Source organism: Aplysia californica, unplaced genomic scaffold (genome assembly GCF_000002075.1).
Source record: "Aplysia californica isolate F4 #8 unplaced genomic scaffold, AplCal3.0 scaffold00006, whole genome shotgun sequence".
Lineage (NCBI taxonomy): Eukaryota > Metazoa > Mollusca > Gastropoda > Aplysiida > Aplysiidae > Aplysia > Aplysia californica.
The window spans coordinates 2,610,973-2,622,632 of record NW_004797276.1 but is presented as its reverse complement, the minus strand read 5'-3'; the positions used below and the strand labels follow the sequence as shown (position 1 = coordinate 2,622,632).

General features: G+C 39.9%; 1 protein-coding gene across 1 annotated transcript in view; it reads right to left on the bottom strand.

Moving 5' to 3' along the window:
- LOC101849737 (alpha-mannosidase 2) overlaps positions 1-10,767 on the bottom strand; it is a 50,649-nt gene extending 39,882 nt beyond the window's left edge. Inside the window, exons 1-3 of the mRNA XM_005089520.3 lie at positions 10,428-10,767; positions 4,966-5,167; positions 2,103-2,252 (exon numbers count right to left, since the gene is read on the bottom strand). Of these exons, the coding sequence (XP_005089577.1) occupies positions 2,103-2,252; positions 4,966-5,127 (312 nt within the window). The 5' untranslated portion in view covers positions 5,128-5,167; positions 10,428-10,767. The remainder of the gene's footprint in view (positions 1-2,102; positions 2,253-4,965; positions 5,168-10,427) is intronic.
- Positions 10,768-11,660: the final 893 nt, after the last annotated feature.

Below are 11,660 nucleotides of genomic sequence, written 5' to 3'. Positions count from 1 at the left end.
GAGAGAGAGAGAGAGAGAGAGAGAGAGAGAGAGAGAGAGAGAGAGAGAGAGAGAGAGAGAGAGAGAGAGAGAGAGAGAGAGAGAGAAGGTGTTATCTCGGTATGTGTTACTGGACGATTTTACTTATTTCCATAACATATTACTGATCAAGTTCGTGAACCAAATATAGCTGACGGTAGACATGTTCACTAGTTGTTGAATTCTAAACTTAGGTGGTGGTAAATTTGGGCCAAAACTTCGGAAAGTATCTGTCTATAAAATGCAAAGAGCTTTTGATTCAAGAAGTCGAAAGGATCCCAAGATAAGCCAGCATTGCCATGGTAGCTTGGCACTGGCATCTGAAATGCTCCGGGGGCAGAAAGTCTTGAACTTTGGACTCGACATATTCGCTGCATTCAACACGAGGTTCACTGTTTTTTCTTTTTCTTGTTCACAATCTGTAATCCTCTCCATTCTAGTAATTACATATTTTTTAATGCAGCTCGTTATAATGTACTGTTTTTATTCCACAACATAATTATGTGTTCCTCACTGTGTCAACAATGAGGAAACGTCCAAAATGCAACATACAAACAGACTATTTACGAAAAGCTAGCTATTACCAAAAATATGACAGACCATGCTTGTCCAACAATCCCACTCCTGCTGGACATCCTACTTTTATCACCGCGGTCGAGAATTTAGGATATCTTTCGTCCCAAAAGTTACAGTAAGTGCAGAGGTACAGGATAAAATCATCTTTCTGATACGGAATCGAACTCCCGTCTTCAGCTTGCAATGCAAAATGCTTTGCTAAGCAATACCAATTATGTACAAGTGATCAGACCTGAATCAGATTTTAAGTTTAAACTGTCGGCATTATCGGGTATGTTACCAGTACCAGTCATCTACCTCAGCTAACAGAAGTGGGGCTTCTTGTTTGTTTTTTGTGATGCCACTGTCAAAAGTCAAAGCCGGTTACTTTTGGATGGAAGTTCAAGATGAAATAATTATATTTTAGGAAGAAAAATATACACCTCACAACTTACACAAATTTTATCCTGAAAATCTCACCTGTTCAGAAATGTACTTCAGTGTTTAGAAGTGTTTCTCCTATCGCTTTACTATTCTGAATAAAGAACGACTATGATTGCCCTGTTTCAAGCTTTGAGGTAATTTTGTTCCCCTTTCCTTGTGCTATTCTCTAGAAATAAATGGTATTATCTCATCGTTCCAAACTGTATTCTTATTCCATTTTACACAGTTCTATTCCAAACTGTGTGATCGGTAAAGTGCAGTGGTAGATACTGAAAAAGACGAACATTGCATTAATCTGTCTGCGTTTGAACAAAAAGTAATAACAATGCGAACGCATTTTTTTTTTTTTGCATTGCGCTTTTTTGCGTTTTCTCGATATTTTTAGGGGTATGGGGTTTTAGTGCAGCGAGATTTCGGAGGCTGTTTGTGGGATTCCCTTGAAATTTGGCCTCAGAGTGGATAATTGGCGTAGTTGCAACCTGTTAGAGTTAGAGGCTTTTTTTGATTTATGGAATATTTTTCATTTACTACGTTCTATATGCCTCAGAGGGAGTGATTTTAAGGACAATTGCGGTGTTTTAGCCAGTCATGTGTTACAATCCGGGATATCTCGCTTATTTTAAACGATATAAAAAAAATCCTCTAACAGGTTGCAGCTACCTATACTGAGTTTATTCTGTGAAAATATTAACTCTGTAGCTTTATAGATAAGAAAATTACGCCCGCATTAAAATAACGCTTTATTGGGGGTCATGACACCCAAAAGTGTAAAAGTTTGCCTGGAGCGCAGAAGTAGAGTCCATCTGACTACCTGAATAACATACAAGACCCCCCAAGTCATATAAAAAAACCTTAGATGATTGTTAAGTCTGTGCATTACGGATTTTGAAAAAAGCATGCTGGTCTTCCCTTAATCTTAAACAAGTAGGCAATAGCCTAAAGGTCTTTAGGTGTTTTCTACACTGAAGAAGAAACAAAATTTATACACATTTATTAAAAATTGTGATTCTAATGATTATCACTTAGAAGATGACCAAAATCCAAATCTCCTTTCCAGCCACAGTAATCACCGTAGTTAGACTCACCTGTATATTTGTTCGCACTGGCCTTGCAGACGCTTGACACATTCCCGGTTTTAAAGCTTTGGCCAGCCTGGTGTCAACCGGCCCTGACAAGTGCCCATGCCGCTGGCTGTAGGTGACCGGGCATTGCTTCACATACAGCTGGAGGCCATCCTAAACAGTGAGATCAAGTTAAAATTAAAAAAAGAGAGTGTATTATATATCAGTTGAGACCAAGTCAATATGAGTAAACCTCTTCCAGACACAAATACAGTCGAACCTGCTCCAACGGCCACCTGTATATATGACAATCACATGTAACGTACGTCCACTTCCCATTTCCTTCCTCGCATATTTATAACATTATAATGACACCAGGTAAGACGGCAATATGATAAAATGGCCACTTTTCTCCTCCATAATAGGCTATCTTAGACAGGTTTGACTATATTATAGACTTGTTGAGGCTAAGTAAATATGAGTAAACCTCTTCCAGACATAAATACTGTCGAACAAGCTCTAGCAGCCACCTATTCAAAATTATAAGCCTCTGTACACACAACCACTGTCCACCCCCACCCTGTGTTTTTACGGTACAAACGACCACTATCACCGCCCCCATGTTTTTTCTATGTCATAATGACACAGTTCAAAACATCCACCTATCTAAAGCAACCACTTTTATCCTTGAAAGTTGGTGGTCCGTCGAAGCAATTTAGATTTTGCGTGTTTTCTAATGAGCACTCAGCCCAGTTGTTTGACTCATATCTAACACCAAAGAGGCTGGTTCCAGAAGGCAGGACAGGAAGAAAACACATTGGCAAAGAGATAAGAGATCCAGAGTCCATGTTGCGGATGTAAACAGCTCCTCATTAACTGAAAGACAGAACAACAATCAACTGGCTAGCCAATGACAACTGCCCATGCATAATTGTCATTCTGAACTAACATTAGACAAAAGCGGAGAAACTGAGGTCAATACACAAATCAACAATCAAAAGCACAAAAAAACATTCGTTCTAAAAATCTGTATCATGCAAAAATCAGCAGCATCCCATGTTGAATAACCTTGTCTTTACTCTACACACAAAAAAAAAAATCATTATAATCCACGGCGCACGAAATCAGCCGAAATCGCACCTTTTAGTTGCACCGCAGCTCCTGCTGTCCAGAGGTAATTAATCACCCCGCGCGGTACCTGTTGACCTTTTTTATTGGGGTCATTTAACTTCGTCGCACCATTATAAACTGGGGTGAGTTCTTGATAAATTGGTCTCAATCACTATCTCAATTACAGTGGTGCCGTTAGACCAACCAATTAGTTTTAATTTATAGACTTTAGCAGCACCGTTTCTCCTCCTCTTGAAGAAAGTCCCAGTCTTCTACGTTTTATACCAAGTGTTCTACACGTGTCTGTTTGTTGCCTGTGTAACACGCTTTTCTTATTTCAAACTGGGGATAAATAATCAATTATTGCTACAAAACGGTGCATTGAATTTTTTGGGGATTAGTATGTGCGTGTTCAGTAACAAATCCTGTTTTGAGTGTGTAAATTTCAGTACTACCGCAGTTGAGGTTGTTAAGCTACATCTGATTATTATGTTAGGCCCACAAATTTACTAACGTTATTGCCGTATAAACCGAAGACCTTAAAATGGAGCACACCCCTGAACAGTCTGTGTAGAGTGTGCGGAAGACTGAACGTTACAGGGAAGCAGAGAAAATCCTTTTAAAAGCCGCGTTTGTGTTCGGATATAGCCAGTGACCTCTTACTTGTGTTTGGGTGGAACACTCCAAATTTGTGTGTTTGAAATGCTATATAAAACAATCTATGACACTAAACGTCGAAATAGTGCAGTGTCCCTAGTCCCTACAAACAATGAGAGACACTTTTGACAGTGGTCAACACATTTGGTGTGCTTACAGGGAAGACTGTGATGCAAAAATGTGCAGTCAGAGAACAGAAAAAACTTCTCTCTCTTGGCTGTGCCACAGTAAAGTCCCGTGACCCCCAGTCTCACTGCAGCAGCCATGAAAAATACACACACCAAGCTAGTCCTAGTACCAACATTTCTGAGACAGACACAACCACACAGAGTACATGTACCCGTGCTCTCAGCACAGACTCAACACAAAAAACGACCCACACACAAGTACAAGTCACACTTGCCACACCCACCCTCAGTCTGTTGTCCCAGTCAGTGACCAACACGTAGATGTACAACATGCGGACACAATGATTCAGTACACGTGTAAATATATAATAAAACCTATAGCCTCTGCCATAATTCGTATGGAGTTAAGTGAGGGAAATGTGTGGATATTTACAGCAATGTGGTGCATAGATCAACCATTTTGAGGTTACGGAAACTGCGGTAGCAGTGAAATTTTGGTGAGTAGATACCCTTAAGTATTACGTTTATGTCCTTCAAAGATGAACGTAGCCTGACGCGCAGTTTTCTAATTGTCGACGCTCGTTACGTCATAACTAGAAACGTTAACGGGAATCAGACAAGACCATCTTGCACTGTCTGTTACAACTAAACAGACCAATACTGATTCTCTTTGTTTTTGAAATATCATGAAAAAGGCTTGGAACTACTGATTCCCGCATGCAGTGATGTCTTTCAGCCAATATTATTGCATTAATTAGAGCTCAATTCAGGATGAAAAATACGATTTTCTAAACCTCCCGCGCGGTCACGGTGACCGAAGAATGCCCAAGCGATGACCCCGCTCCATGTCAAAGGTCAGCACGCCACTGGCTACCTGAGCTCTCAACTAAAGTATCCTGTTTCTGTGCGCCATGAATCACTTAACTTTATACAAAATTACCATTGTTAAAAGTCTCTTGAGGATGCAGAATTTTATTAGGTCTTTCTTTTACCTTGCTGAGTTTCGGCTGAAAGACTTGGCCACTGCTCCTTCTCTGAAACAGTGTCCGCTCGAGATGTCTGTACCCAAGCCATACGCACAACAAATACAGCACTGAGATGACAATCATCAACTTCCATGCTGTGGGAACAGTGGACCTGGCACTTTTGGGCATCCCTCAAGAAGACAGTGATGGCATCCCCGTCATGGACTACCTGTACAATAAATCATAATAGAATTCTAAGAATTACTAAAACTCAAAAACGACATTTTAATGAAATTCTGCACAGAAAGTGACATTTAAATAGATGAGGATCTGTCTAGAGTCTAGACATTTCAGGAAACTTGCAATAGGATATCGGTTCGGTTCAGTTTCAGGCAGCTTCAATGCAAACTATAAATTATAAACCCCTCCCTCAAACCAAATGCCTGACTCGCAGCCTTGAAAACAAATGGGTTTGTTTTTGAAAATCATCATTCATTATAATCGGTTTCAGTTCGGTTGTGCTAAGATGGTAGCTTAAAGTGCCTCTCCACCAAAACCAAACTCCAAACCAAACTGATCCTGCAGAGTATCACAGTATTGAAAGCTAAATTGACCAGCCTAAATAATTGGGCCAGGATAAAATCTGGTTTTGGCCCAAACGATATTGTAACAGTTCTATAGAGCGTGGGTTTTGGATCTACCTAGGATTACATTTCTACGAGCATGCCGATAAGATGTTTGATGCACATGGGTGATACATATATATCAAACTTAATTGCAAAACATCAAATTATGGTTAAATTCAGGAGGGCATGTCCCCCTGAAACCATCCATACTTTTATCAGGCCAGGGGGGCAAGCCCCCTTGAAACCACCCTTGTTAAAACCAAGTGAAATACTAATTTAATACTGAAAAATTGCAGCACATCTCTAGCTCTCTTTCATAAGACATCGATACCGCGTATAACACTTTCCACCCATGCAGCGCACAACACTATTTTCACGGACCAGGATGCAGATACGGTACATCAGTACCATACGGTCTGTATCTTGGCAAAAAGACCCCTACCATTATGAAATTTTCAGCATCTAGGCCTACTGAGAAAACTGAAAATGATCGCATGTTTACCGAAAAAGGAAAATAATTAGAATCGGAAGAGGAAACATTAGATGTAGCTCATTCTTCATCTGAATTCTCATCATGGCGTAAGAGTAAAACAGCACTTAGGTCTACTCGACAGTTTTAAAAAAAAATTACTCCATTACACCAAATGCTGTCTACAGACTGATTTTCAACCTCAAAGGCCATTATATACCGTATTCAGAAAGAAAATTTAACTTTAAAAAGTGCGTGTATGTCAAAAAGGAGATAACTGCTGCAACATTTTTGTTGCTATATATCTATCACAATGTCTCTGATTGACATCCCGTGGGGGCAAAGTGAGGTCAGTATTGACATCCCAGTACTCTAGAAGCCAAAAAAACAGAGAATTCCAAATAATTTAGCATTGCCACCATTGATACATTTGAATAAGCCGGGCTCTATTTCTCCGAACGCTCGGGAAAATAAACTTGAACACTATTTCTCCGAACGGTTTCCTTTCTCCCGATTTTTTGGTTATATTTGGGAATGGAGTGGCCCGTGTGTGTGTGTGTGAGTGTGTGTGTGTGTGTGTGTGTGTGTGCATGTGAGTGTGTGTGTGTGCGTGTGCATGCGTGTGCATATAGATGTGCGTGTGTGTGTGTGTGTGTTTGTGTGTGTGTATGTGAGTGTGTGAGGTGTGAACAGGGCGTGGAGGGATTTTTTTTTGTTTACATAAGGATTTAAGTTTTTTTGCTGGGTGTCTAAAGGCAATTATAAGTTACTGCCAACGTCGAGCAATCCTGTTTTCTCGCAGTACCTTTCGAAGCATTTTCAAATGAAGTTGATAAACTATGAAGACTGCAGTGAATGAAAAAAAAAAGAAAATTGGTTTACTGAGCATGTCAGTCTTTGAGCGTCCTGTTGTTTTGCTTCCAAGAAGAGTGGTGTGTTGAATTTTAAGTGTTGACGGTTGAATGAGGCAGATAAATTGACACGACGTTAAATCGAGCACCTGCACTCAGTATTTGGACCGATTTGATAGGCTGAGTACGTCACGTGGTATTCCAAATACGGTCAAGATTTAATGGCTTATTGTTGTTGATCAACAGAATGTGCAACAATCATGTCAAACTTCTCTATTGTTAGTTAAACAGACCCTGGATTTTTAGACAATAACTACGCTTCTTTCTCCATTATCGCTGTGAACCGCTCCATATTGAATAAAAGTGTTCGGAGTGATACTCACCGACCTATAACCCTGATTTCAAGTTCCGTTATTGACGTTAAATTGCGATGTAGATCTATACTCTAGATCTAGTAAAAATGGAAAAGGCTAGCCGTACTTAATGACGGCTAGACTGGCAGTCTAGCCATACTTAAGTACAGCTAGACTGGTTGGCTAGCTGTACTGGGTAGACAGCTGGGCTAGCCGTACTTATTCTTAATATGATGGCTAGACTAACCATTAAAAAAAAATAGGCCTACTGAATTGTAAAAATATAAATTTTTAGTTTGCAGTACCTAAAGTATTTGTGTTTAAGATGAAACCAGGTGCCTTAAATGACAGTGCATGTATTTCAAACTTCCTGTTTTCTAATGTTAAGAGGGCCTAAGATAAGTACGGCTAGACTGGCAATCTAGCCGTACTTAATACTGATGGCTGAATTGTAATTGAAATTTTTAGTTTGCAATGCCTATTTAAGTATTTGTATTTCAGACAAAACCAAAAGGTGCCTTACTGACTAGCATGTTATTTGAACCTGAATAATTACTAGATTCTAGATCTAGATCTAATGAGACCTGTATACTTAACAGGTTTGAGTCGATAGGGCCAAACCTAGATCTAAGTACGGCCGTAGGCCTACTTACTACGGCTAGACTCTCAGGCTAGCCACTTCGAAGTTAAATTTTATTGTAACCCTGACTTGCAGTTACTTCCATTCAGTTACGGTTTGACTTTGGAGAGTGAAACTAGATCTAAATTACACTCTGGACGACAACAAAACATAGATCTAACAAAACTCAGGAGTAAGATCTATAGAATGCGCAACCAAACGGATCGACAAAAAGCGCTGCGCGATCCGGTGATCAACAGAATGCGCAACAATCCATCGATTGTTGCGCATTTCCTCGATCAACCAAATGCGCTGCGCAAGTGTTGAGTTCCTGCGTGCTGTCAGCATCGATGGCCGTTTATGAAGCCACAGCGTCAGAAGAGAGAGAGAGAATGCGCTGCGCGATCATCATCGACAGATCGCGCCCAACATATAGGCCTACAGGAAACTAGATCTAGAATCTAGATCTAGAGTCTGCTGATTTCTGCTGGCACCTGCACAGCCCACAACAAACCCAACACCAACACCCCGGAGTAAACCAACATTTTTAATTCTAGATTCTATAATATGTTGGCTTACTTCGGGGTGTTGGTGTAGGATCTATATATATCTATATCTAGATCTATATTCTATATCTATATCTAATCTAGATCTATAATCTAGATTTAGATCTCTAGATCTAGATATATAGACTAGAATATATAGATCTAGATTTTATTTATCTAGATCTATATCTCTAGAGTCAAACCGCATCACCGTGCACCTTGTTGGGTGCGCAACCCCCAGTCTCCTGCTTTTTTTTTGGATAAAGAACAGCGAAAACGAGGTTACTTTATGTGAGCATGCGCAGTTGAGTAACAACTAAATTGCACTTTCGTTTTGGAGGGTCCTGTCTACACACACGTGATTCTACGGTGTCAGTAAGTTTTGCCCCTTCATATTGATTGTTTTCGTTATCGGAGTCGGTGAATTACTAAGCGCTTGAGTGGTCGATTATTTAGCACTTCTGGTTAATCTAGCTCTTATGTATCGTAGAATGTACACTAAAATCGAGCCCAAATGATCGCAGGCTGCTTCTGAATGCCTGGAACATGCCCGATGGGGTTGCGCACTGAAGTTGAAGCGGACCAAATTTGCCCCGTCCGTTTTGGAGCGCAATATCGGCTTTTGACATTGGGAGTGTATACAGACCCGGTAACCGGGAACAAAGTCACAAAGTATACAGACCCGGTAAAGGAACTCTTTTGTGATTTCGGAGAGTTTCAGCGCCCTCTTGGCTCAGGGTAGACCTAGGTTCTTCTAGATCTAGACAGACTTAAATCTTTGATCTAGTTTCGCGGCTAGCCTAGATCTAAATGAAGATTGCAGATGTCTTTTCGATGAACGATCATTTTTCCTCCGTTTTGGAGTTGGATGGAGGAATCACAATTTGAAGAAAAGAACGGTAAATTTTTACTTTCACTCCCACACACAGATGCACTGTTTCAGGGGTCAAACTGCTGTACTGTTTGCTGCAGATCACACATAAAGCCACTAAAACTGTCGCAAATCAATTATTTTCAAGACAATTTCAAATTTAACTGTAAAATATCAAATTATGGGTGTAAAAACAGGGGGGCAGATTTTCTTTTACCCCAGTGGGGCAGGCCCCCCTGGAACCCCCCGATTGGTCCAAAGCATGTCTATCTCGGTTAAAAACAATCAAATATTTCAAAAACTATTAATTTGCTACGGAAATGAAGTTGATATTCGTGTTCAGCGCATCAATATTTAGTAGAAAATAGATAACTCTGGTAGCTGAGTGTTAGACGGGAGGGAAAGTAAAAAAATACCAAAAGAACAAGTTACAATGTCATAATTTCAATCGAGCAGTCCTCTCTCTCTCTCTTTCTTTCTCTCTACTCTGTGTATCGCTCGCCTTCTCTTTTTCTTTGTTTGTTTCTGTCTTTCTTTGTCCGGACCTATTTCCCACTCTATCTTTCTCTCGTTCCCTCCTGCCAACTGGGTGGGGCATGTCATACATTTTACTAGCAACCCCCCCCCCCCCTCTCTCTCTCTCTCTCCCTCTCTCTCTCTCTCACACACACACACACTAGATTTCTACTGGGTCTGGAGGCTGAAACCTCCCGAAATCACAAAAGAGTTCCCCTACCGGGTCTGTACACTTCGTGACTTTGTTCCCGGTTACCGGGTCTGTATACACTTCGTTTGACATCTGGCATTGTTGACAGTGTGGCTTCTTGTAGCCTTAGGCCTTAGTTGTTTCACTTATTTCTTTAGGACCTGCATTGCGCACTGAAACAGACTGTTTTCTTTCCTTTTGGATGCTTTATTGCCAATGGAAGATGATCAGAATGTATTAATTATCTATCTAGATCTAGATCTAGATCTAATATAGAATCTAGATCTAATCTAGATCTAGATTATATATCGATCTAGATTAGATCTATATCTATATCTAGATATAGATAGATCTAGTCTAGATCTAGAATCTAGATCTAGATCTATACTAACTGAAAGCCTCTTTCTGTTGTAGGGAAATAAGACACGGTAAGCCTAAGACACATTTACCTAAATTCAGAATCTAGAATTCTAACCCGAAGCAAGAGACTACAACAAATACTGTGTTTGTCCACAATGTGCAAACAGTAAACTGTAAACACTAAACGCAGTATTGTGTACTTCATTTGGCATGTATTACTTCTTTGATGGCGAAGTTTACAAAAGACTCCACATTGCAAAACCTTTCAAAACAAAAGAGCTCCACAGTCGTGATAATTTAATGATCATAATAAAGATTACAATAATAATATTATTAATAGATCTACTATTACTTCTACAGCACCCAATGCCTTTTGGATCTAAGTCTAGATCTAGGTGCTTTAGGCTATGGGCTACTGGGAGTGAACCTCCCCTGGTGGGGGGGGGGGGGGGGGGGGGGGATTTTTCGCCACCATGATTTTCTGAAAGGGTAGGACTCTCTGGTAGGACCTAGGGACTTCCCAAAAAAAGTTTGCACCAAAATGTTGGCAATCTACAGAGTTACTGCCCTTGATTGTCCAGAAATTAAGAAAATACTTGATTTTTATTTTGGGGTTCTCTGTGAAGCTAAAAATGTGTACTTTCATATGATGTAAAACTCAAATATTATAAGATGAAGTAAGTGTTGTAAAAAAAAAGATTTGATAATTAATTACAAGGTGCAAAGAGGAAAAAAGAAAATTCAAAGGCTGATTTCTCAAAATCTATAGAAATGATTAATTATATCGAAGTGGCTAGCCGTACTTAGATCTAGGTTTAGCCCTATCGACTCAAGCCTGTTAATTAAGTACACAGGTCTCATTAGATCTAGATCTAGATCTAGCAATTATTCAGGTTCAAATACATGCAAGTTAGTAAGGCACCTTGTGATTTTGTCTGAAGAAATACAAATACTTTAGGCATTACAAACTAAAAATTTCCTTTACAATTCAGCCATCAATATTAAGTACGGCTAGCCTGACAGTCTAGCCGTCCGTAAGTACGGCTAGCGTTGCTGTCTACCCGTACTTAAGTACGGCTAGACAAGACGTCTAGCCGTACATAAGTACGGCTAGACTGTCAGTCTAGCCGTACTTATCTTAGGCCCTGTTAACATTAGAAAACAGGAGGTTTAAAATACATGCACTGTCATTAAGGCACCTGGTTTCGTCTCAAATACAAATACTTTAGGTACTGCACACTAAAAATGTATCATTTACAATTCAGTAGGCCTATTTTCTGTAAATGGTCAGTCTAGCCATCATATTAAGAATAAGTACGGCT